Source organism: Propithecus coquereli, unplaced genomic scaffold, assembly GCF_000956105.1.
Source record: "Propithecus coquereli isolate 6110/MARCELLA unplaced genomic scaffold, Pcoq_1.0 Scaffold75, whole genome shotgun sequence".
Taxonomy (NCBI): domain Eukaryota; kingdom Metazoa; phylum Chordata; class Mammalia; order Primates; family Indriidae; genus Propithecus; species Propithecus coquereli.
Genome location: NW_012153618.1, coordinates 1,978,297 through 2,001,105, shown reverse-complemented (window position 1 = coordinate 2,001,105; position 22,809 = coordinate 1,978,297). Strand labels below are relative to the sequence as shown.

The window sequence follows — 22,809 nt, the reverse complement described above, 5'->3', positions numbered from 1 at the left end:
GCAAGAAGCCAGAAGAACACAGCTGGGAGAGCAGTTTTATTAGCTTGGGATATAATGAGATCCTCTCCCTGGGAGGGTGAGTCTTCTGATGGTTACTGCCTGCAGCGATCCAGGAAGCGGAATGAAAATCCAGGAAGGGAACAACAGATTTGAGTGTGAAGGAGGCTGTTTTGGTCCCAGTCCCAGCTTTCTTCCCACAGCTCTGCTCCCTGCCTCCCACAGCCCAACACCAGCCCACTGGACCAGGGTTTGTACTCCCTACCCACCGGCCACCTACCTGTCCAGGGCTCAGCTGTGGGGCAGGGCCTTGGAGAAGGCATACTGTCCAGGGAAGTAGTAGCTGTGGGGGTCCTCGCCGGCCCTCTGCACCCTGATGCACTGGGCTTCCTGGTGCTCCTCCAGCTCCTGCCAGCACCAGCAGCTGTTCAGGCAGTGTAGGGAGGGCGGACGGTGCCCAGGGGCGAGGGGGTGGGCAGCAACCACCTCCACACCTTCCAGGGAATGTCTATACCAGGCACAGTGCCCCTTCTCACCCTCCCGTCCTCTCTCCTCTCCCCACTTCCTGCCCCTCCACCCTCCACCCAGGCTTCTTGACCTCTCCCACAGGCCCATCTTCCACCCACCTTTCCAGCCTCTGCCCATCCCCTCTGTATCTTTGCCCTTTCTTACCCGCCGAACCTGGGTTTGTATGGGGCAGTGGACCATCCGGCCCAGAACTTTATCCTCAGAGTCCAGTTTGATGCAGGCCAGGCATTTCCGCTTCCTCTGGGGAGGGGAGCATGGGGCCCGGGGAGAAAGGGCACGAGTGAGGCATGTGCACCAACAAGAGTGAGAGCCCGGGGCTGCCCGAGATGGGGACCAGCTCCCAGGCAGCTCTCTAGCCCCCAGCAAGGGGTCGAGCATGCCAGGTGGTGGCAGGCACAGTCCCCAAGACTTGGAAATCTCAAACAGTCCTGCAGTTTTCAAACTGTGAGACTTCAGTGTGTGTGTAAGCAGGGATCCTTCCCAGACTGGGCAGGGGAGGGCGGCACGTATGTGAACAGCATGTGTGTGATGATGTGTGAGGAGTGTGGGAGTGGGTATGTGCATGTTTGCATGCATGTGCATACATGTGCTCATGTGAAAGCAAGAATCCTCCCCAAATGGGTTCTTCCCGCCTGACTTACACCAGAACCACTCCACTGTCATTTATTTACATTTTCTTGCAGGATTTGGTTTGAATGAAAGGGTCCAGAACAAGAGGTTTGAAGGTCAGTGCTGTATTCGAGGGCCCTCCTTTAGCAGATGGAGGGGACCAGGCCTTCACAGAACCCACGAAGCCCAGGATGGTGCCACAGTGGGAACCAGAACCCGGGTCACTGCACTCCCAGTCCAGGCATCACCCCCATAGCAGCGGTTTGCCCCAGGGTGGCTGACCAGCGTGGAGCCCTGCCATGAATCAGCCCACTCAGGGGTCTGGGGTGGGCGCGAGACAAACCCCACACCCTGGGCTTCTTCCACCATGACCTAAAGCCTGAGAGAGCTCAGACAGGTGAGCCCTGCCCTGAAGAAGAAAAGTCCTGGGTAACCCGGCCCTCCATCGCCCTGCCTACCAGGTCCCCAGCCCACTGCCCACCCTCACAACTGTGGGCTCAGGCTCAGCCCTTCCAGGTCTAGGGGGCTCCCCTACAGCCAACACTTGCCGCCTCACTCACACTCACCCCACTGGGCTTGACTTTGCACTCAGGTTTCTTCCAGTCCTTCTTCCGGCAGCTTGTCTGCTGGAGCCTAAATTCCAGCCTCACAAATGTCCCAGCTGGGAAGGGCTGTGGACAGACAGACAGGCAGACCGCCAGCGGCCACATGAGCAGGCAAAGCAATTCCTGGCTGCGACCCGCCCCTCCCCCACGGTGAAACAGCACCCCGAGGAGGTGGCTGGAGTGGGGCCCAAGCACCCCTCTGTACCCGCTTCCTGGGAATGTGCTGGTCTCCCACGGCGCAGCCCTCCCCCTTCCCGCGGGGCCAAGCCGCTAACCAAGTCCACGGCACTGTCCACGCCGGTCTCCTGGAAGGCCCATTGCACGGGCGGGTGCTTGTGGAACTCCTCCAGGGCCACCTGCAGGCCCCGCCGCTGCGTCCCTGTGAGCTCGGCCCCGCCCGCGCCCACGGCGCCCAGCCACAGCGCCAGCGGGATCAGCAGCCGCCGCATGGCTTCAGTTCTGCCACCCCGGCCCTGCAAAGGGGGTGTGTGCGTCCTCAGCTCTCCGTGCCAGCCAGGGCCGGCGCCTCCCCTAGCCTGTCCCTGGGGGGCATGCCCGGCAGAACGCTGGGCAGAGGTGGAGGGACGGGGAAATGTCCCTTTCTCCAGATAGCCCTTGGTGTCCGCCTGGTCGTTTCCACTCCCTCCCACCCTGCCCGCACTATTTCCTGGGGCCAGCAAAGTTTTAGCAAAGTTCCCTGCCAGCACCCGGGGAGCCCGGCTGCCCACTCCCACTCTCAGCGCCTCTCGGACCCATTCTCTCTCCCCGCTGGGTCTCCGAGCCCCTCTGCTCGCGAGTCCGGAATCTGCCGGCTCCCGCGGGGTCGCGCCCCGCACCACGGCTCGCCTCGGCCCACGCGCACGGCGGGGGAGGGGCAGGGCCCGGGGTGCGGAGAAGGGACCGGCTGCAGGCCGAATATTTTTGGGAGGACGTAAACACCCGGGAGGGGCCCTGAGCGGGTGGGAACTGCAGGGCGCTTAACCCTCCTCGCGCCAGAGCTGCCATCTGCCCTACTCCCGTCTCCAGAAATGGGGGTCTCGCCCCCGCCCGACCCTCAGCTAGCCTGCTTCGGGCAAGATCCTCACTCCCTGCCCTTTTTCCTGGGGCCTTCCCATTACCCCTCTTCCAGCCCTTGTGATCCGTCCCCTAATCCATGATTGGGGTCATCTGAGGGGGTGCCCCCCCCCCCCGGAGAACCCTCCCTGTACTGGTGGTCTTGGGACCAGAGAGCCACAGATGTGGAAACTGAGGCCCCCAGGGCAATTGCCTTAAAGCCAGGGCTTCGCACATTTCGCCCCTGGAACTGCTCCCTCCGCCCGCCCACTATCCGCCAGCCCACTCGTCCCAACTCACCTCCTTCCCTGCGTCTTGGGGTCGCCCCTAACCGTCCTGAGGCTGAAATCCTGGCCCGGGCGGCCGCCTCTTCCCGCTCTTCCCCGCCCCCCACGCCGGCGGGCCGCCCCCCTTTCCTCCCGCCCCCACCTCGGCCCCTGCAGCCAGTCCGCTGCGCCCGGCCGCGCGGGGACCGGCCTCCCGGCCCTCCCATCCCAGCCCACCCCCTTCGCCCACCCCATCCGCCCCGTGACCCTGACCCCGCCGCGGGGCGGGCGGCTCGCTGGGCTGCCCTGGGCCGCCGAGCTGGACTTGAGGCTGGGCCGCCCTCGATCCCACCTCCTGCTGGCTGAGGACCCGAAGCCTTCGGTTCTCGGGGCCCCTTCTCCGCGGGATGTGGGACTGCTGTGCTCCCTGAAGGGCCTTCTGTGCCCCCTCCTGCCCAGGTAGGGCTGCCTTTTCTTAGGTCCTTCCCGGGCGACCATGCCCCAGCGTCCCTGAGACACTCATTTCAGAAAATTCTCAGAAATACAGACACCCTCAAACCAAAGGAGACTTTGAGGAGTCCTTGGTCCCTCTCCCTGCCTGCCGCACCCTAAAGCCACACTGAAGAGGAAGGTTTCTCCTTTAGGCATGACTCTGGTGTCTGACAACCTTTGTCGCCAGCAAAGACGTCCAGTCTGGATCCTACATGCTGCTTTTCCTGCCCTTTTCCTCATGCCCATCCCTGATGGGGACAGACTCCGGGTCTCATGTGGGGTGTTGGGAAGCCTCTGGTAGGGCACACTGGCGTGGTGGAATGTGTAAGGAAGCGGAGGAACACAGGGCCCAATATCGGCTCAACTCCTGGGTGCGAACAAGCTTTGGGACTTGCACGTCAGTAAACACCACTATTTGTCTAGTTCTAAGCCTGTGCTAACCACCTGAAATAGAGGATCTCATTTAACTCCCCAAATCTCTCTCTGAACCTCAGTTCTTTATTTGTAAAATGGGTATCGTAAACTCTATCTTGAGTCATTTTGAGGATTAAAGGAGGAAACATATGAAAAGTGACTGGTGCCCAGTGTTAGGCACAAGGTTCTCATCCCCTCCCTACACGCCCTCTGCCAGGACTCTCCATACAGAGCCAGAGCTTCCTTTACTCTGTGCTCCAGGGGCACAGAAAGAGCCTCGGCTATTAGCCAGTTACTCCTGCCTGAAATCCCACCGCTGGCATTTCGTCCCCAGCTGCGAGTCACGCAACTATCATTAAGCGCTAAGAGATGGGGGTCTTTGTTTCGCGAGAGCTTTAGATGGGGCAGAGAGACGAGATGCACACACAGATGTTTCCCAGCCTGAGGCCCTGAAGGAAACCAAAATATTTCACCCCAAAATATACTTCTTTGACACATTTCAGGATGGCTATTCAGGAGGGCTGGAAATAGAAGAATAGCGGAAACGCTGTCTTTTGTGGGGGAGATGTGCGTCTGTGATCAGCCAGGCTTCCAATGAGGCCCCTCTAGCCTGGATCTGGGAAAGATGAACTGGGAGTCTGACACCTTTAAAGGTCAGAAAGAAACATTTTCCTTTCTATTCTCTCTGAGGGCTGCCACCTGTGAGGTTCATTTACATAACAAGACAACCTTTGCTAGCCAGGCCTCCACTTCTCCCTCTTCCATAACCTATTTTGCCACTGTAATTTGCCCCATTCTTTCTTTAACCTCAAGGTGGCTTCTGTACCCATTGGGGGATTGGGGTAATTGCTCAGTGGTTCTCTGTGCCTGTTGTAAAAGAAAATAAAAGTCCCAGGACCCCCCTCCCAACTCCTTATACAAAACCCCACAGATCATTCGTTAAGGAAATTTCCTGGCCTCCCATAAGCAAGGACATGCAAACTGTAACTTCAGGTCTGCGGGCTAGTAAAGCTCCTAAAACTAAAGTCTGTTTGATTCCACACTAATAAAGAATTGCAAGTTTATCCTCCCAGGTGCAGAACAGAGATGAGACAGCATCAGACATTCTTCCATCTACCCAGGGACGTCTATATAATTGATGCCTCCTTCACTCCCTTTTTCTCTTCTAGCATTTGCTTTATCTTATATAAATTGTACATTTTCCTGGGTCTCACAAGAATGTCACTATTTTGTCTCATTATGCCCTGCCCGGTTTTGTTCCTTTCTGTATACCCTACTCCCCTTTAAATAATGAAACTTCCAAATTCCCCTTTAGAAAAACAGCCACGGACTTGCCATCTGTGGTTTGTGTTTTTCTGGGGCGCGTCCTCAACTTTGGCTTAATAAACCTCCATTGATTGAGCTCTTTACCTCAGTCACTTATTTTGGGTTGACAATGTTGTCAACTGAAGAATAATGAGGTTCATAAATTTGGAAAGGACAACCTTATTTCTTATAAATTTGGAAAAAATATGAATGAATAAATATAAATTACTGTAAAATAGACATTTGTAAAGTATATAACAATCATACAAATGCACAACAGTAAACAATGTGGTCCGAAAGCGCTCAGCAAGCGCCCATGTTTGTGGTTGTGTTCGAACTGTGTGGTGGTAGGAGGTGCTCCTTACAGTTTTTGCTTTGCAAACATTTACTCCTTGATTTAACCCCCACTGCTACCACCACCATCACTCACTGACTCACTAAAAGTTGGGTAATTACCTTACTTGTTTTTATTAATTTTGTATACATGCATTTACTAGATGTGTACATAGCTCAGTTATTTCAATGTTTAATATTAGAAGTGTTTGGGGTCTTTATTTAGACGTTTGGTGATGTTTTTGACCAGAAATATGCTGTAGGAACTTAACTCTTGTCTATGTCAATTAGCCTGTGGTAGAACTGGTTTTGTCTTATGTCATTTCACTTAAAGTTGCAGTTCCCGAGAACTTATCGACAATGTTAAGTGAGGACTTACTGTATGTCTGTTTTAAAAATGTCTGTTGCGGCCTGGCCAGTGGCTCACGCCTGTAATCCTAGCTCTCTGGGAGGCCGAGGCGGGCAGATTGTTTGAGCTCAGGAGTTCAAAACCAGCCTGAGCAAGAGCGAGACCCCGTCTCTACTAAAAATAGAAAGAAATTAATTGGACAACTAAAAATATATAGAAAAAATTAGCCGGGCATGGTGGCGCATGCCTGTAGTCCCAGCTACTGGGAGGCCGAGGCAGGAGGATCGCTTGAGCCCAAGAGTTTGAGGTTGCTGTGAGCTAGGCTGACACCACGAGCCCGGGCGACAGAGTGAGACTGTGTCTCAAAAAAAATAAAATAAAATAAAATAAAAAAAAGAAGCGATTTGTCTTTGAAGCAAAAGCACATCAGTTTCAAAACCACACCTGTCCAAGTTAAGTAAATTTGCTAACTCTTGTGTCAATTCATTATAATTAACATAAATTCAAAATAATATTGTGTGAATTCAAAAGCAACTCTAAATTTACCAATATCAATAAAGTATTCTTCAAATTTTTCTTATAATTTTTGTAGCCAATTTACATAATGTTGTCTACTATAATTAAAACCTCTGCATATTAATTCATGTGAAAAAACCATGGGAAATAGTAATTATCGATCACTATTATGAAAATATTTAATTTGAAATTTTTATATTTGGCTAGGTCACAAATGAGGTTTCCTTTCCTTGCAGTTCAAATTTAGCTCAGTTATATGCAGTGTGATATCCGTGAGAAAAATCACACTGACATTTTTTGTCTTTAATTATTGAATATTTGTTAAGCATTCAGTAAATGGTGTCAGGATATATGGCTAGCCTTGTGGGGGGAAAAAGAATAATACTGGTTCCAGCCTCACTTTTTACCCTATAATAAATTCAAGATGAATTGAATTAAATGTACCAGATGACAACATGAGGATTTTGTTTTCCTAATAAGTTCTTACTGGGGAAAAATAACACAAAACCCAAACTCCATAAGAGAAAAGATTGGTGAATTTGACTACATGACTATCAAGTGTTTCTCCATGATTAAAAAAAAAAAAATTCAGGCTGGGTGCAGTGGCTTATGGCTGGAATCCCAACACTCTGGGACGTTGAGGTGGGAGGATCGCTCAAGGCCAGGAGGAGACCAGCCTGAGCAAGAGTGAGACCCCATCTCTACAAAAAATAGAAAAATTAGCTGGGTGTGGTGGTGGCTTGTGCTTGTAGTCCCAGCTACTTTACTTGGGAGGCTGAGGCAGGAGGATCGCTTGAGCCCAGGAGTTTGAGATTGCAGTGAGCTATGATGATGCTACTGTACTCTAGCCCTCTAGCCCTGGAGATAGAGTGAGACCCTGTCTCAAAAAAAAAAAACAAAAAAAAGCCATCCTGTAAATATAGGATTTCTTTTTTTAAACTTCCATTCTGCTCTGTGTTTCACGGTGTGATTTTGGTCTGTCACGCTGGAGGCATTCCTCAAATGCCTGATTAAATAAAGCTTGATAGGTAGGTGGGGCCTCGTCAACCAACTGGTGGGCTGTGTTATAGGGTGATCGAGTAGTAATGATAATTTTCTTTGAATGATCCCAAATATCAGTATTATCTATATGTCCTATGTCTTTTCTTTGGGCCTGTACAGTTTTTCCAAAAAAGTATTTGTTCCCTGAGCTTCTGCCACAGCCAGGCTGTTTGTGTCCTGGGTGCCAAGTGGGGCAGGAGGCAGGAGACTTTGACTTTACCTCCTCATGTTCATCCGGGCCCTCTGCCCTCACCTGGTTCCCTCTCTACAGAGTAAACTCCGGTCTCCTGCAGGGGTGGAGGAGGGTGTCCTCCGATGGCCCCAGCTTCACTTCTGTGTCTCCTGCACCTGGTGCTCTGGTCTGGGGCCTTTGCAGGGGTCAGAGGATTGAAACCTCTTGCTCCTGTAGACACCCCCGCCCCGCCCCATTGCAGGAACTCTGTTCTGCTCAGTCCCTTACACTGTTCCTGCCCCACCAGCTTTTTCCTTGTCAATGTGTATGTTTTTATTCCTTTACTGTCATTTTAATAGAGTTCTGGGAGGGAGTGGGGATAAACATATGTGTGTAACCTGCTATGTTTAACCAGAGTCTATGAGTTACTTACAAAAACAAATTACTACATTGAAAAAATATATATATATGAATTGTGGGGACACATTTAGCTCTTAACTATCCCTCCCAAACTCATATGTTTAAGCCCTGCTATGGTCTATGGCCCCCGAAATTCACATGTTGGAAGTTTAATCCTAATGCATCTGTGTTGGGAGGTGGGGCCTAATGGGAGGTGTTTAGGCCATGAGTACTCTGCTCTCCAGAATGGATTAGTGCCACTATATAAAGGGCTTGTGGGAGTGGGTTTGCCCTCTTCTGCCATGTGGGGACACAGCAAGAAGGTCCTCACCAGATGCCAGTGCCTTGATCTTGGACTTCCCAGCCTCCAGAACTGTGAGAAAATAAGTTCCTGTTCTTTATAAATTACCTAGTCTTAGATATTTTGTTAAAGCAACACAAATAGATCGAGACAGGCTGTAATCCACAGGACCTCAGAATGCGACTGTATTTGGAGATAGGGGCTTTAAAGAGGTAACTAAGGTTAAATCGGATCATTGGGGTGGGCCTAATCTAATATGACTGGTGTCCTTATAAGAAGAGGAGATTAGGACATGGACACACACAGAGGGAAGACACAGGGAGAGGACAACCATCTGCAGCCAAGGAGAGAGGACTCAGAGGGAACCAACCCTGCTGACAGACACCCTGATCATGGGCTTCTACCTTCAGAGCTGTGAGAAAATAAATTTCCAATGTACTTTGTTATGGCAGCCCAACCAAACTCTCTCTCTCTCTCTCTCTCACACACACACATGCAGAAAATCCTTTCCTGAGACTGGGTGCCATGAATTCAACCTGATCATTTGCAAAGTCAAATGTTTGTGTGACCCACAGCAATCAGAGGTGTTTTGTGAGCAGAGGAACAAGACCAGGATGGCTAACACTGAACTGAAAAAAATAGAAATTACTTTGTTGAGAATAATCATCTGGATCCTGTCATTTATCCAAAAAAGACAAGCAATCAGGCTGCCATTTTTAATGTTTGAATGTGGCAGGAAATTAAATTTAGGTTTGAATACCTGGATGTACCATGACGTTAGCGTAACACAACATGAACAGTAACATTTTAAAACTTACACATAATTGCTCTTTCAAGGAAAAGCAACATACTAATATTGCACCTTTATAATAAATATAATTATATAATGTCAGTTTCATGAGTAAAAAATATTTTTCTGAATCAAAGTGGTCAGAATGCAGAGTCAAACAGATCCCATGAGGAGCCCATTTCATCCAAGGATCTACCACTAGATGGAGACGCTGAGCACAAACTGTGTTCATTGCTCTTTAAATTTAGCTAGTTGTACAGATTTTCAAATAGCAGGGCTGTGGGATGATTTTTCTTATATACTTAACATCATCACTTGATTTGTGGCTTAACCCTAAGAATTTCTCCTAACTCCATTCTGATGAAAAATCATGCCAGTTTGTTGTATTGGTTTTATATACCATACACACGTTTGTTAGAACTCTAAACCAGCACAGGGCCCAGATAATGAGTGGCGTTGCAGCCAGTGGAAGGCACTGGGGTGGGTTAGATGCTGTGAAATTAAGTGCTTTTCAAGTGCTCTTTTAAAATTAATTTTTAGTATATTATTAAATACACTATATAATATATTAATATATAATATGTTAGTATGTTCTAATATATACAATATATTGCATAGTATATTTAATAATATACTAAAATTTAGTATATTAAAATTTAATTTTTTAGGATATTAGTTGTTGAATATAGTAATTTATTAGAATGTTACTATGTAGGAAACATGTCATATTGTTGTAATTTCTAATAACATCCAAAAAATAAGATTTCTTTGAGGATATTTATGAAGGAAAACTAGCTTTGAGGACATGTGAGATTTCCCTGGGCAGGTCTGAAGGCACCAAGTTTAACTGTGACCCAGATTTGGTCTTGGAAGCCGATCAGAGAGTACAAGTGGAAGCCAGGTTTACACTCCGATTCCTCCAAGTGACCCAGGCGGTTTCATGTGAAAGGCGTCTGGCCAGGAAGGAGCTGCGGTTCGAGGCGGAGTTCTGGTTATGTGGTGAATGCGTGCAGATGCTCACACACAGCAGCACAGGCCGCCCGCAGGACACAAAACACCTGACAGTTCACCTGCTTCGGCTGCATCGCAAAGACTTCCCAGAGATTCTGTTTAGAATATCTGTGTGTTTCCAAATTAAGCTTGGTTTTTAGTAGGTAGTAAACCAAGAAAGAGCTGGCTCCAAATGCATCTTCTGAATGAAGCTGAAGATAGATCCAGATCCCAGTTTGGTGTAGAAAGAGATATGGTATTGTAATAATAGATGAGATTCGACCTTGCAAGAGTAACAAAGTCGATTTCTAATTACAGGGAAGCCCGTTCTCTTTTGACTGAGGCACCAAGAGGATTTGTCACAGATTTTTCCTAGTAATGTATGGTCCTAAGACCAAATCACCAAGCGGCGTGGTGGTAAATGTGGTCACCAGGGGGCAGAACACCCTCCTTCCAGCAGCTGGTTACTCTGGCCAGGTGAGGTCCCCCTCACAGGTAGAGGTTCCCTAAAGGTTCTTGCATTCCAGTTATCCTCACGGGAATAATGTTCCAGATAAAAGAGTATGTTTAAGGCCCTGCTACCTACAATCAGAGTCCTGGAAGGAAGCGAGTTATAGACCTGTCTCCAAGTTCCTGTTGTTGGCTATACTCAAATACTAAAACTTACATCTTTCTCTAAGAAAAGGTATTTCCTCTCACTGCAAGTTCTACCAGACTCTCATCACCTGCTTAACAAGCAGTAGCCAAGGGGAGACAGCTTGAAGTTTCTGCTAAAAATTGGCTCCCACAGTGCTGCAAAGGCAATTTAGTGTGGGCCCATCAAATGAGCTTAACGGTGGGATGGAGCTTCCGTTTACTCATTCGCTCGGTCCACAGCAGTTATTGAGTACTCTGTGGGCCGGACACCTTTCCCGGGGCCGGCTATGCTCGGGTGAAAAAGGCAGGCCAAGTCCTTGCCTTTGCGTGGCTTCTATCGCGGTGCGGGAACGAGACAAAAACCATCTAAATGAGTAACTATACCACTAATTTCAGGGGGGGTGATAAGTGCATTGAAGATTAATAAAGCTGAGTAAGGGCGAGCAGGCGATGGGGTAGGAACAGTGTGGTAGGCCGAACAAAAGCCCCCAAACATAGCCAAGTCCTAATCCCTTGAACCTGTGATTGTTACCTTACGTGGAAAAAGGCGCTTTGTAGATGTGATTGAGCTAAGAATTTTGAGTTGGGGAGATTATGTTGGGGAAATGTAATTAAAACCAAAATCTCCTGCTAACCCAGAAAACCTCTCCACAGAGGTAGAAGAGAAAGAAAACAGTTTTATTATTGAACACGCATTAAACCAGAATGAGATGCACATCACAGGAAATCTGCTAAGAGAGTGCAGAGACAAAAAGAAACTTTATCCTTTTATATAGCCAAGCGTAATACGCACCCCATTGCACATATAAAGATAAATGACTAGTCCTCAGTAAGAGGACTGGACAGTGCCATTTGTCACACATACACCATCCTAAATTCACTCGGAAATTGGGGTTGCCACCTGTGTTTGGCAATTGCCTTTATCTGGGCCCAGGTGAGACAGACTGTGGTGGTCAGGTGGCAGCAGGCCTGGCGCGCGTGGGAAGCGGCCTCACCGCTGTGGGCATCCACACGTACCAGTTTCCTCTGCAGGAAATCTGAGACATCTGCCTCGTATCCTTTTTACCAATTGTATTCTTTCTCTTTTAGCAGACTCCGGGAACTAGATATGCAACAGAAAATTGTCCTGAGCCTTGGGGTTTTGAGGATTGACATTTGATCTCAGCCTAGGGTTTCTCTTACAGCATTTGTCCTTGCCATGCATTATCCATGTTTTCATGCACTTAAAGATATTTTTAGAACTGCAGAAGTAGGAGCACTTTGATCTTTTCCTGAAGAATTTCCACGTGACCTAGATGCTAAATCTTGGAAAGTTAGGGGGCCTTCCTCACTGTGTGCCTAGGCTGCTGTAGGAGTTTTTCCTCTACCCTGTAGGTTTGCAGTTGGAACGGACCCCTGTTTCAAAAGACAGATGAACAAGAGAAAAACCAACAGAAGTTTATTAACACGTGTATTTCACATATACAAGAGAGACACCCAGGGAAAGAGTAGTTCTTAAAGAGGTGGCTTTAATTCCAGTTTATATAGCAGATTCAACAAAGAGTAGTATATTTTTAGAGAAGTGACAAGACAAAGGAAAAGGAGTCTCTAGGGGTGGGACCTTATGGATAGGCAGATAACTGGCAGCTGAAGGAGAGTTAGGAAATCTTGTTCATGTGGATTCCTGCGGTACCATCTCCAGGCCCACAAGGGTCTGAAGTTGTCTTCAGTGGTTAACCTTTGCTCCCCCTGGTAGAGAGGGGAAGTGGGGTACCTTTTATCTTTGTAACGCTATGCCCTACTTTTAGGTAGATAAAGGGCAGAGAGCTTTCTTGCATTTACTTCTTCATTGCCTTCGGCTCAACAGTCCTTCCTATTTGGGGCAGCGTCCTCTGGCCTCCCCTGCTGCTCTCTCTCAGTGCCCTCCAGCTGGAAAGGCGCAAAGGCTGGAGAGGGCGCAGCGTGTCCCTGTGATTACTGCCATTGCAAGGCACACCCAGCGGATCCGTCCTTCATCAAGGTCAGTGCGGGGGTGCTCTCTGGCTCATCCACAAACCACCTGACAAGTAGCTACAGGAGGGTCTTGCAAATCTGCCTTAGGGATGCTGTCTGAAGCCGGAGCAAACAGTAAGAGTTAAAGTAAGTTCCATTCTTCTCTCTTCCCATTAGATCCCTAGTCTCGTCCAGCTTTTCACTAGTCATCCATTCAGAAATTGTAAGTGAGCATTTGGTTTTATTTTGTATTAAGTACCAAACCAAGAGATGAGAGGTAAAGGTCCTCTCAACATCCTTTCTCATGTGGAAACGCAGCATGGACCATTTCTGCCTGGCTCACACGGGGGCTTGGCAGCTGGCACAGTGGCAGATGGTGGGCACTGATTGAATATTTGCTGATGTGAGTCTTGTGAGGAGGAGTGGGACCATATATCTGCAAGAGGTGGGTGCAGTTTTCCCTCTTTCAGATATTGGGCTGTTTCTAAACACTTGGGTGTCTTCATAGAGGATTTCTGGAGACGTCGTTCCCCTCATCCCCTGAAATGCTCACCTACTTTGCCATGTAATCCAGCCGTGGGAACCAGGCACTGCTGGAGGGGAAGATGCACCCTCCTGGGGGGGCCCACACCCTGTGCAGCCCTATCTTTCTCCAACTAGCATGTCAAAAGCTGAGACAATCTCCACTGGGCTAGGCCATTTGGCCATTTGGCTTGTTGATCTCTAAAGCATTTTGAAGGTCGAAGTCCCGAATACCAAGGCTTTAAATTTCCAGCTGGCACAAAGGCTCAGGAATCACTCCACCACTCCTTTGCCACTCATGTTCTTCCTGCAGAGCTAGGGCACAGTCATACTTAGTTTCCTTTGGCTACACCAAAAGAGGAAGTTACAGCAGGTGGCTAACTCCTGACTGCAGAGGAGGCATTTCTTCTAGTGGGGGCTGGGGAATGAGGGAGTAGTTTGGGGTCTCGTTTAAGTGAAGACGCTTTCTGCTAAGAGAGACTGATTACAGACAAGATGAAGACACTCTGTGAGTCTATGAAGGAATTCTCCTTTGAGGGGTCTCGCAAGATTGTGGGAATCAAACAAAATTGTAGTAATTGAGAAGCTTTTGATGGCTGCACTCGCTCGTCAGCCCACTTACTCCGTGCCAGGCCCAGCACTTGGTGCTTTCTTCACACATGCTTTTCAGTGGTTGAGACCGAGGCACTGCTTGGGTTCAAATCCGCCTCTATCCAGCTGTGTGGCCTTGGGTAAGTTTCTGAACATCTCAGAGTCTCAGTTGGTTTCATTTGTACACTGAGGATCAGAAGAGTTTGTTTCATAGGGTTGTTGACAGGATTAAATGAGGTATGTATGTGAAGAGTTTACCACGATGCCTGAGACAAAATAAATACTCCCTAAATGTTATCTGTTATTACTAAGTATTTAGGTAAAAACTGGAGTATCTTCTTATTGCACTGTCGGTAGAAAAATTCATTCTTCTATAACCACCAAACTTGACATATATTCCACAATATGCTATGACCACATTTTCTGAACCCCCGAACTATATGATCTTTTTTTTTTTTTTTGAGACAGAGTCTCACTGTGTTGCCTGGGCTAGAGTGCCATGGCGTCATCTTAGCTCACAGCAACCTCAAACTCCTGGGCTCAAGTGATCCTCCTGCCTCAGCCTCCCGAGTAGCTGGGACTACAGGCATGCGCCACCATGCCCGGCTAGTTTTTTCTACATATTTTTAGTTGTCCAATTAATTTCTTTCTATTTTTAGTAGAGACGGGGTCTCGCTCTTGCTCAGGCTGGTTTCGAACTCCTGAGCTCAAACAATCCGCCCGCCTCGGCCTCCCAGAGAGCTAGGCGAACTAAATGATCTGACAAAGATATTTTTCATTTTCGTGGATTTCATGAAGAATATAAAAGTTAAATATTTAATGTACAAATAGACAGCTTGACTTTGATAGGTAAAATAAGACCTGAATAAATGGAGAAGCAGGAATCTTAAATCTCTCTAAGTGCCAATAGGGTTTTTTAAATACTGAAAGAAATTCTAAAGTTCATTTGGAAGAATGGCCAGGAAGTTTTGAAGAACAACAACAAAAAAATGGAATCTGTGTGTAGGGAAAGTACTTAAACTATAACACTAGGTATTAAAAGTTATGTTCTGTGATAAAACTACAAACATTAAATGTTATTAGGGGGTGGGGGTGGCCTCTCTAAACATAACTCTAAAGGCAGAAACCATAAAGGAAGACTGATAGGCTTTGGCACATAAAAAACCTTTCTTGCATCAAAAATTAAAAAGTTAAAATACAAATGGAGGAAAATGTTTGCAACACACATGGCAAGTAGTTAATACCTTCACTTTATGAGTGCTCCCAACAATAAAACCAACTTCTCAACTTTTAAAATGGGCAAATAGGAAAGTGGGCAAAGGGACATGAATTCACAAAAAGGAAAATACAAACTGGCAATAAAGAACCATGTGAGTAAACAGTCCAGCTTTAGTAATCTAAGAAATACAAACCAAAACAATGAGAAATTACCATTTTAAATTAAATTTGAAAAAAAAGACCTGTGTTGTCAAGGATATGGAAAACTGGGCACTTCTCAGGAAAAACTAATAAATCTTTCTGGAAGATAATTTAGAAGACATTTTACAAATACACTTTGCCTTTGACCCATCAGTTCCCAACCTCTAGAATTTTTAAATCAGGTATGTGCAATAAAAGATCAATTTCTAAATATATGGAAAATCTATAAACAATCTACTTGTACATTTATGCAGCCATGAAGAATCATGTTATAAAGGAATACCTAATAAAATGAGAGAAAATTCACAATATTGTGTTAAGTGAAGAAGGCAGAATACATCTTTGCAAAGCATTATGCCAAACACGGAATGAATATACATTGGGAAAAAGAACCAGAGGATACATACCAAAATATTAAACGTAATTGACTCTAGGAGGTAAAACATGAGAGATTTTTATGTTCCCCTATTTCCTATTTATACAACAAACTTAAAAGTGCTACCAAACCTAACTTAGGTCCTCGCTGTGCAGCAAAGCCAAACTCTGACTGCAGGATTTGCAGGGAGAGAAAGTATTTTGTTTATCGTAGGGCGCCTAATAAGGAGAACAGGCAGCTGATGCTTAAGACCCGAACTCCCTGTTGGCTTACAGGCAAGGGTTTTAAAAGCAGGAGTGGGGGCCCTCAAAAGCGAGTTAAGGGCTGGGGACTTTCTGGAACTTCCTTATTCATTTTCTGGTTCCAAGTCTGTCTGAGGTCTACATGATAGCAGTTGGCATTTCCCATCTGGTGGGGGTCCTGATTTCTGAAAAACAACTCAGGGACATATATCAAGATGTCATCTTTAGCTTCTATAGGGAACCAATTATTTTGTGACTCTGACTTACTTCAGTGACTATTGTTAAATTACTATTATCTCCTTGCTTAGCGGGTTATTCGTTCACTTCCCTAATTGCTGGTTGCAGGGCTAGCTAGGTGCCTGGAATCTCCCTTGAAAGAACTCAAATTTTTATTTCCATGCTTGGGGATGGGGAGAGCCCAGCAAGCCCTTAAGAAGGGTCCCTGCTCCCTCTCAAAATGTTTTAAACTAATGGTACGATTCAAAAATTGCTTTTGTTGAAAGGCATGAGTACATGAAATTGTACTAGCCTGGAAACCCTAGGGAAGTGTTTCGTTTGGAAAGCCAAGGCCACCTGCTAGTGGGTGAGTCATGGGCACAGGCTCGCACCTGCCACCGCAGACGCCACACTGGCTGCTGCGCTTCCAAGCGAAATGCCCCACGTGCGCCAACGGCCACCCGGGCCGTAGCCCCGCGCCCTCCCGGCTGCCGCAGGAAGCCCGGCAACGCCTGCTCTTTCTCAATTTCTGGAACAGAGGAATAGGAACTTTTCAAAGTTCACATGATCGGGCCTTTTCATTCCCCACTTTGGAAGAAATCGGAAGCTGCGGACTTCCAGGGCGCCGCTGCCGTCTGCGGCCCGCGCGCTAGGGAGCGTCCGCACTGCGCGCCCGCTACGCGGGGAGCACGGCCGGGGAAGGCCCTGGCACGACGCCCCGGGGGCGGCCGGCGCCCCCTTTGAAGTCTCCGGACGGGACCGGAGCCTTTCATAAGCCAGTGACGACGGACCAGACCGAGTGACCACAGGCCGACCACGCGGTCGCCCGGGACGCGCGTCCTCTGCAGGGACAAAGGGTCGGGAAACTTGAGCTCGGGCCCGTCCCGGAAAACCGGGGCTGGTGGTCGCCATGGCAACGATGTCGGCCCCCGGAGGCCGGCAACTCGGGCGGGGCAGCTGCGGGGCTGACTCGGCCCGCTAGTCCGGCCCCGCGAGTGCCCCGCGTCCGGCCCCGCCCCGCCCTCAGGCCGCGGCCGCCCAAGCCGGCGACTGACCCTCGGCAGCTCCTGTAGTCACGTGGCGCTGGGAACTCGGCGGGGGGGAGGTTGGGGACGGGCCTGGCAGTTGTGAACTCGAACCTGCCGCTGTCGCCGCGGCGGGGCGGGGAGCGGGCCTCGGAGGCCGGCCTTCGGGCTCCATGGACGGGCGCTGCGCCTCTGCACAGGCCGCCGGAGAGGTACGGCCCGGCAGGGGCGCGGGGGGCGCGCGGGCCCGCAGGGGGCAGCTCCACCTGCGGGGCGCGTGACCGTGAGTGTGCGCGACCGTGTGTGTGTGTGCGCGCTGGGGGGACACTGCTGGATCCGCGGCGGGTTGGGGGGGCGGCGAGCGCACCTGCGCACAGGCTCAGCGAGCTGCGCCGTGCGTGGGACCCGAAATGGCTCACTCGTAGGAGCAGGACCCGTGTGTCCGTGAACGTGGACGGAGGACGTGCACTAATACAAAAGGGGGCTGTGCGGTTTCAGCCACTCTTGGCCATCTGAGATGCAGAAGGGGGTTCTGATCCAAGTCGTGGTCACAGTAGCTGGCCCTGCGCAGCCCCATGGGAAATAGGCCTGGAATTCCTGTTGGGAGGAGGGTGGGGGAAGGGAGCCAGCAGGGATTCCAGAGTTACTGCCATAGGCCGGCCCTTGGCCATCAGGAAAAACCCAGACCTTGTCCACAGAATGGAGAATTCGTTCTGTGACCTTACCAGGGGAGGAAGTGACCCCAAAGGCAGCAGTGTACTTCCTTGGTGAACGGGCACATTCATTTATTAATCCAATATCCATTAAGGTCACTCTGCCAGGCAGGGTGTGGGGCTTACGGCTAGAGCTGTGGCTCTGTGGGGGGAGGGGATGTGGCTGGTGAGGACACAAAGATGAGTGCCCTAGAGGAGCTCAGAGCCTCACACATGTTTTCTCTCCCCTCCCCACAGGTAAGGCTGGCCTCTCTGCAGTCAGAGGTCTGAGCTCTGCCATGGGGGTAGGGGTGTCTTTATTGCTGCAGTTTTCTCTGACACCTGGGGGCTACCGGAGTGTGGGCCGAAGCAGGCGCTGCAGCCGCAGAAGTATCCCCAGGAACATCCCCAGGAGGAGCTGGAAAAAGCCTCATTCCCAGCTCTGCAGTCTCAAGGGTAGAGTCTGGGCTCTGCTGTGTTCCCAAACCACTCCACAACCCCAGCGACACAGGCCCCCCCATCCTGGTGGAAGGAAAGGAGCCTGCAGGGGAAGGATCCCTTTCTCATATCCTGGGGGTCTTCCCTGTGCTCAGTGTAGCATTGGTAATGAGTCATGGCTGTGTGCCCCAGGAGGAGAGAGGCTCTAGGGAATTTAGGAGGATTGTGTGTGGAGCTTGTGAGCAGGCACTGAAGGCCCTTGAGGAATCTAACAACCACCCCAGTCCCCTTTCCATGTAGGAGGGTCTCCTGCAGGAATCTGGGCTCCCCCAAGTTGTGGAAGAGCTGAACATGAGGCAGCTGCTGGCAAGACTGGGGCAGGACCAGGCAGGGGACAGAGATTACAATCTCTTCTCTCCTCCCTTCTCTTGCCCCAATAATCCACAGCACCCCAAGGGAGGCAGAGCCAGGGATCAGGCCCTGAGGGCAGCAGGCTGTGGGTGTTCCTTGGATTCAGGGAGAGTTTTCCTTCCTGCGATGTCCTAATCGTGTGTGTGTGGGGGTGGAAGAGGGCAGGCGGGCAGAGTGTGGGCACAGTCTGGACAGGCGATGGCCTGGCATTAGACTGTGCTGGGAGTAGCACCCAGGGCTCCCCTGCTGTTCCCTGAGAAAGGCTGTTCTCACTTGTTCTCCAGGCTTTTACAGTGGTGGGAGACTGAGGTTAACGAGGCCGAAAGTGCCTCCCCTGTGGTGTGATAAGAATGAAAGGCTACAGAAATTTCCTTCTGTAAGATCTTTGCAAACCCAGGTGTTTTAGAGGAAATAACACTGGCCTGGGAGTTTAGAAGACCTGTCTCCTAGCCTTGGTTCTGCCCTTGGTTTACTGTGTCACCTCAGGCAAGTTCCATCACCTGTTGATGCCTCACAATTGCTTCATCTGTCAAACAGGGAGCTCAATGTCTGCTCGTCCAGCCTCACAGAGTTGCTGTGAGGCTCAGATGTGGCAATGCGAAATAGCAGACACAAGGGGAGGGCAACAGGGAAGTGCTTTGAAAAAGCATAAGGCCCTGCAGGGAGATGTGACCATGTTGTCTAGTGAGTCCTGTGGGCAGGAATGTTTGTGCATCCAACGCTGGAGTGTTTACCACCTGCCTGACACTGGGGTAGCTGCCGTGACGGATTCCAGGAAGTGTCAGACAGAGTCCCTCCCTTTTGGAAGTTTCCAGGATAATAAAGATGTAAGACAAATATCTAGAAACCCAAACTGAAATATAACATCCAAGGAAATAAAAGAGTAGTTGATTTCCATTTACGTCAAGGGCTCTAGGAGCTTGTAGATGGCAAGCTCCTCTGGGGGGCTGAGGTCAGGAAGGGAGGAGCTGGGCAGGATGAGTTGGTCTCTAGAGTGACTCTGCTTTTCCACCCTCAGCAGAGGAAGACTCGATGCTGGAACGCCGCTGCAGAGGCCCCCTGGCCATGGGCCCAGCCCAGCCCCGACTCCTTTCTGGGCCCTCCCAGGAGTCACCCCAGACCCTGGAGAAGGAGCCCCGTAGGCTGAGGCAACAAGGCACTTCAGTGTCCCAGCCGGGCAGCCAGGCCCCTGGCAGGGCCCATCGCTGTGCACACTGTCGAAGGCACTTCCCAGGCTGGGTAGCCCTGTGGCTTCATACCCGCCGGTGCCTGGCCCGGCTGCCCCTGCCCTGCCCTGAGTGTGGCCGTCGCTTCCGCCATGCCCCCTTCTTAGCGCTGCATCGCCAGGTCCATGCTGCTGCCACGCCAGACCTGGGCTTCGCCTGCCACCTCTGTGGGCAGAGCTTCCGAGGCTGGGTGGCCCTCGTTCTGCATCTGCGGGCCCACTCGGCTGCAAAGAGGCCCATCGCTTGTCCCAAATGTGAGAGACGCTTTTGGAGACGCAAGCAGCTTCAGGCTCATCTGCGGCGGTGCCACCCCCCTGTCCCTGAGGCCCGGCCCTTCATATGTGGCAACTGTGGCCGGAGCTTTGCCCAGTGGGACCAGCTAGTTGCTCACAAGCGGGTGCACGTAGCCGAGGCCCTGGAGGAGGCAGCAGCCAAAGCTCTGGGGCCCCGGCCCAGGGGCCGCCCCGCAGTGACCGCTCCCCGGCCCGGCGGAGACGCGGTTGACCGCCCTTTCCAGTGTGCCTGCTGTGGCAAGCGCTTCCGGCACAAGCCCAACTTGATCGCCCACCGCCGCGTGCACACGGGCGAGCGGCCGCACCAGTGCCCAGAATGCGGGAAGCGCTTCACCAACAAGCCCTACCTGACCTCGCACCGGCGCATCCACACCGGCGAGAAGCCCTACCCGTGCACGGAGTGCGGCCGCCGCTTCCGGCACAAACCCAACCTGCTGTCACACAGCAAGATCCACAAGCGATCCGAGGGCTCCGCCCAGGCCGCCCCCGGCCCGGGCAGCCCCCAGCTTCCAGCCGGGCCCGCGGCGGAGCCCACTCCAGAGGCCCCAATGAGACCTGCCCGGGAGCCCGCGCCGGAGGCCCCCCGAGAGCCCCCGCAGGACCAGACCGAAGCCCCGGCGGCCCTCTATAGCTGCGACGACTGCGGGAGGAGCTTCCGGCTCGAGCGCTTCCTGCGGGCCCACCAGCGGCAGCACACGGGCGAGCGGCCCTTCACGTGCGCCGAGTGCGGGAAGAACTTCGGCAAGAAGACCCACCTGGTGGCGCACTCGCGGGTGCACTCTGGCGAGCGCCCCTTCGCCTGCGAGGAGTGCGGGCGCCGCTTCTCCCAGGGCAGCCACCTGGCGGCACACCGGCGCGACCACGCGCCCGAGCGCCCCTTCGTCTGCCCCGACTGCGGCAAGGCTTTCCGCCACAAGCCCTACCTGGCCGCCCACCGGCGCATCCACACCGGCGAGAAGCCCTACGTCTGCCCCGACTGCGGCAAAGCCTTCAGCCAGAAGTCTAACCTGGTGTCCCACCGGCGCATCCACACGGGCGAGCGGCCCTACGCCTGCCCCGACTGCGACCGCAGCTTCAGCCAGAAGTCCAACCTCATCACCCACCGCAAAAGCCACATCCGGGACGGCGCTTTCTGCTGTGCCATCTGTGGCCAGACCTTTGATGACGAGGAGAGGCTCCTGGCCCACCAGAAGAAGCACGATGTGTGAGGCGGGCGGGGCTGGGGCCTCGCTGTGGGCTGGGTGGGGATGCCTGCCTGTTGCTGGGGTAGGGGAGACTGGAATCCAGAGGGGACAGAAGAGGCCAGAAGTGAGCTGGATCCTGTGGGCCAGGAATGTCAACCCCGGGTGGCCAGGGAACCCACTTCAGAGCTCAAGGACGCCCACCTGCAGTTGGTGTTTGCCAGGGTTCCTGACTGTCCCGTGCCCTGGAAAAGTAGCAATAGCAACTCCATCTACCCCTTAGAGCCCTCTGGCTAGAGGAGCCACCAGTGGGAGGGAAGGCCCCCATCCTCTGGTGTTAACGCCTTAATGTCCCTGTCTTTTACTATGAGTTACTTCAGATAATTTTTGGAAGTAGGTGTGGTACAGTCCTTAGTAAATAAATGCCTGGGGAGGAAAAGTGGAACAGCTGGATACATCTTGGAGAACCTGCTGGCCTTGTTAGACAGCACTTAGGCCTTTTCCAGCATCAAGAGATGAAGCTGAGCTGCTCTTACCTCCTGCCCCCGCCCCTCCTTCCTGCCCCTGCACAGCCACCCAGACAGACCTGGAGACCCATCTACTGTTGGTGATGCCGTCCTCTTCCTCCCCAGAGATCAAACCCCCACGGCATTTCCTCCTTGGTCTGTCTTGCTTTATCTACCCCTGCCCCCTGCCAAGTGCTTAGAGCTTCCCCTGGCTGTCAGCAGCTCTGTGTCCAGGCTTTCGTTCGAACACCCCAGCCCTCCTTCACTCCTTCCAAAGCTCAACATGTTGTGGAAAGGACGGCCCCATTGGTGACGGAGGGTCAGCTGAAGGGAAGGTGCTGGGTGAGTTTCCTTTCCAACATTTCTAGCATATGGATGTCCAGCCTCTGCTTGAGCACTTAGGTGACAGGGAGTTCCCCACCTCCTGAGGCCCTGGTCCTATCGTAGGATGATTCTAATTGTTAGAAATTCTTCCTTATAATAAATCAATTCTGCTTTCCTATAATTTCTATCTATTGGGCCTTGTGCTGTTCTGTGGAACTAAACAGAACAACCATTTACCCTCCTTTTCAAACTAGAAAATAAAGATTTGGTTTTAGAGCTGGTGTCTGGGGAGTGTTCCTTTCTTCTGGGGGGCGGGGGTGGGGGCTGTGGGGTTTTCCAAAGAAGGAATAGGGGCGTGGGTGGGGCTTTGACAACCGGCCCAGTGCCTGACTTGCTGAGCTGCTCCACGCCCGGCCTCCAGTTCTTCCCCGAGCACACCCCAGCAGCCGGGCTGATGCTCTGTGTGGTAGGCGAAGGCTCCAGAGAACTGTGGTGGGGGGGACTGGAGATCTCAGTTCCTGGCCATGGTGGATCCAGGGCTGCCATTGTCTTTCTCATCACCTTGGCCTTGTAACCCCAG

At 51.2% G+C, this 22,809-nt stretch overlaps 2 protein-coding genes across 9 annotated transcripts; one reads left to right on the top strand and one right to left on the bottom strand.

The window, feature by feature from the left end:
- Positions 1-23: 23 nt before the first annotated feature.
- On the bottom strand, positions 24-3,179 carry RARRES2 (retinoic acid receptor responder (tazarotene induced) 2). Of its 2 annotated transcripts, none has more exons than XM_012662130.1 (6): positions 3,093-3,179; positions 2,015-2,212; positions 1,701-1,805; positions 670-765; positions 278-405; positions 24-99 (listed from the first exon to the last, which is right to left on the bottom strand). In XM_012662130.1, exons 2-5 carry the CDS (start codon positions 2,186-2,188, stop codon positions 289-291), a joined length of 492 nt encoding a protein of 163 aa, XP_012517584.1. In that variant the 5' UTR covers positions 2,189-2,212; positions 3,093-3,179; the 3' UTR covers positions 24-99; positions 278-288. The 2 variants fall into 2 exon arrangements, with proteins under 2 accessions (XP_012517584.1, XP_012517585.1); XM_012662131.1 differs by having other exon boundaries at positions 679-765; positions 3,093-3,174.
- Positions 3,180-17,212: 14,033 nt separating this feature from the next.
- REPIN1 (replication initiator 1) lies at positions 17,213-22,511 on the top strand. Of its 7 annotated transcripts, none has more exons than XM_012662126.1 (3): positions 17,213-17,370; positions 18,109-18,306; positions 19,721-22,511. In XM_012662126.1, exons 2-3 carry the CDS (start codon positions 18,150-18,152, stop codon positions 21,424-21,426), a joined length of 1,863 nt encoding a protein of 620 aa, XP_012517580.1. In that variant the 5' UTR covers positions 17,213-17,370; positions 18,109-18,149; the 3' UTR covers positions 21,427-22,511. The 7 variants fall into 7 exon arrangements, with proteins under 7 accessions (XP_012517580.1, XP_012517579.1, XP_012517581.1 ...); XM_012662125.1 differs by having other exon boundaries at positions 19,718-22,511; XM_012662124.1 differs by having other exon boundaries at positions 17,240-17,370; positions 18,180-18,306.
- Positions 22,512-22,809: the final 298 nt, after the last annotated feature.

What these genes read in the sequence shown, in the direction of transcription:
- RARRES2 (XM_012662130.1), bottom strand. Translation starts at nt 2,188, where the DNA reads ATGCGGCGGCTGCTGATCCCGCTGGCGCTGTGGCTGGGCGCCGTGGGC. An exon ending in TGGACAGTGCCGTGGACTTG is followed by an intron (nt 1,806 to 2,014) that starts GTTAGCGGCTTG and finishes GTCTGTCCACAG; the next exon opens with CCCTTCCCAGCTGGGACATT. An exon ending in TACAAACCCAGGTTCGGCGG is followed by an intron (nt 406 to 669) that starts GTAAGAAAGGGC and finishes TGGTGCTGGCAG; the next exon opens with GAGCTGGAGGAGCACCAGGA.
- REPIN1 (XM_012662123.1), top strand. Translation starts at nt 17,332, where the DNA reads ATGGACGGGCGCTGCGCCTCTGCACAGGCCGCCGGAGAG. An exon ending in CTGCACAGGCCGCCGGAGAG is followed by an intron (nt 17,371 to 18,179) that starts GTACGGCCCGGC and finishes TTATTGCTGCAG; the next exon opens with TTTTCTCTGACACCTGGGGG. An exon ending in CCAGCTCTGCAGTCTCAAGG is followed by an intron (nt 18,307 to 19,717) that starts GTAGAGTCTGGG and finishes TTCCACCCTCAG; the next exon opens with CAGAGGAAGACTCGATGCTG.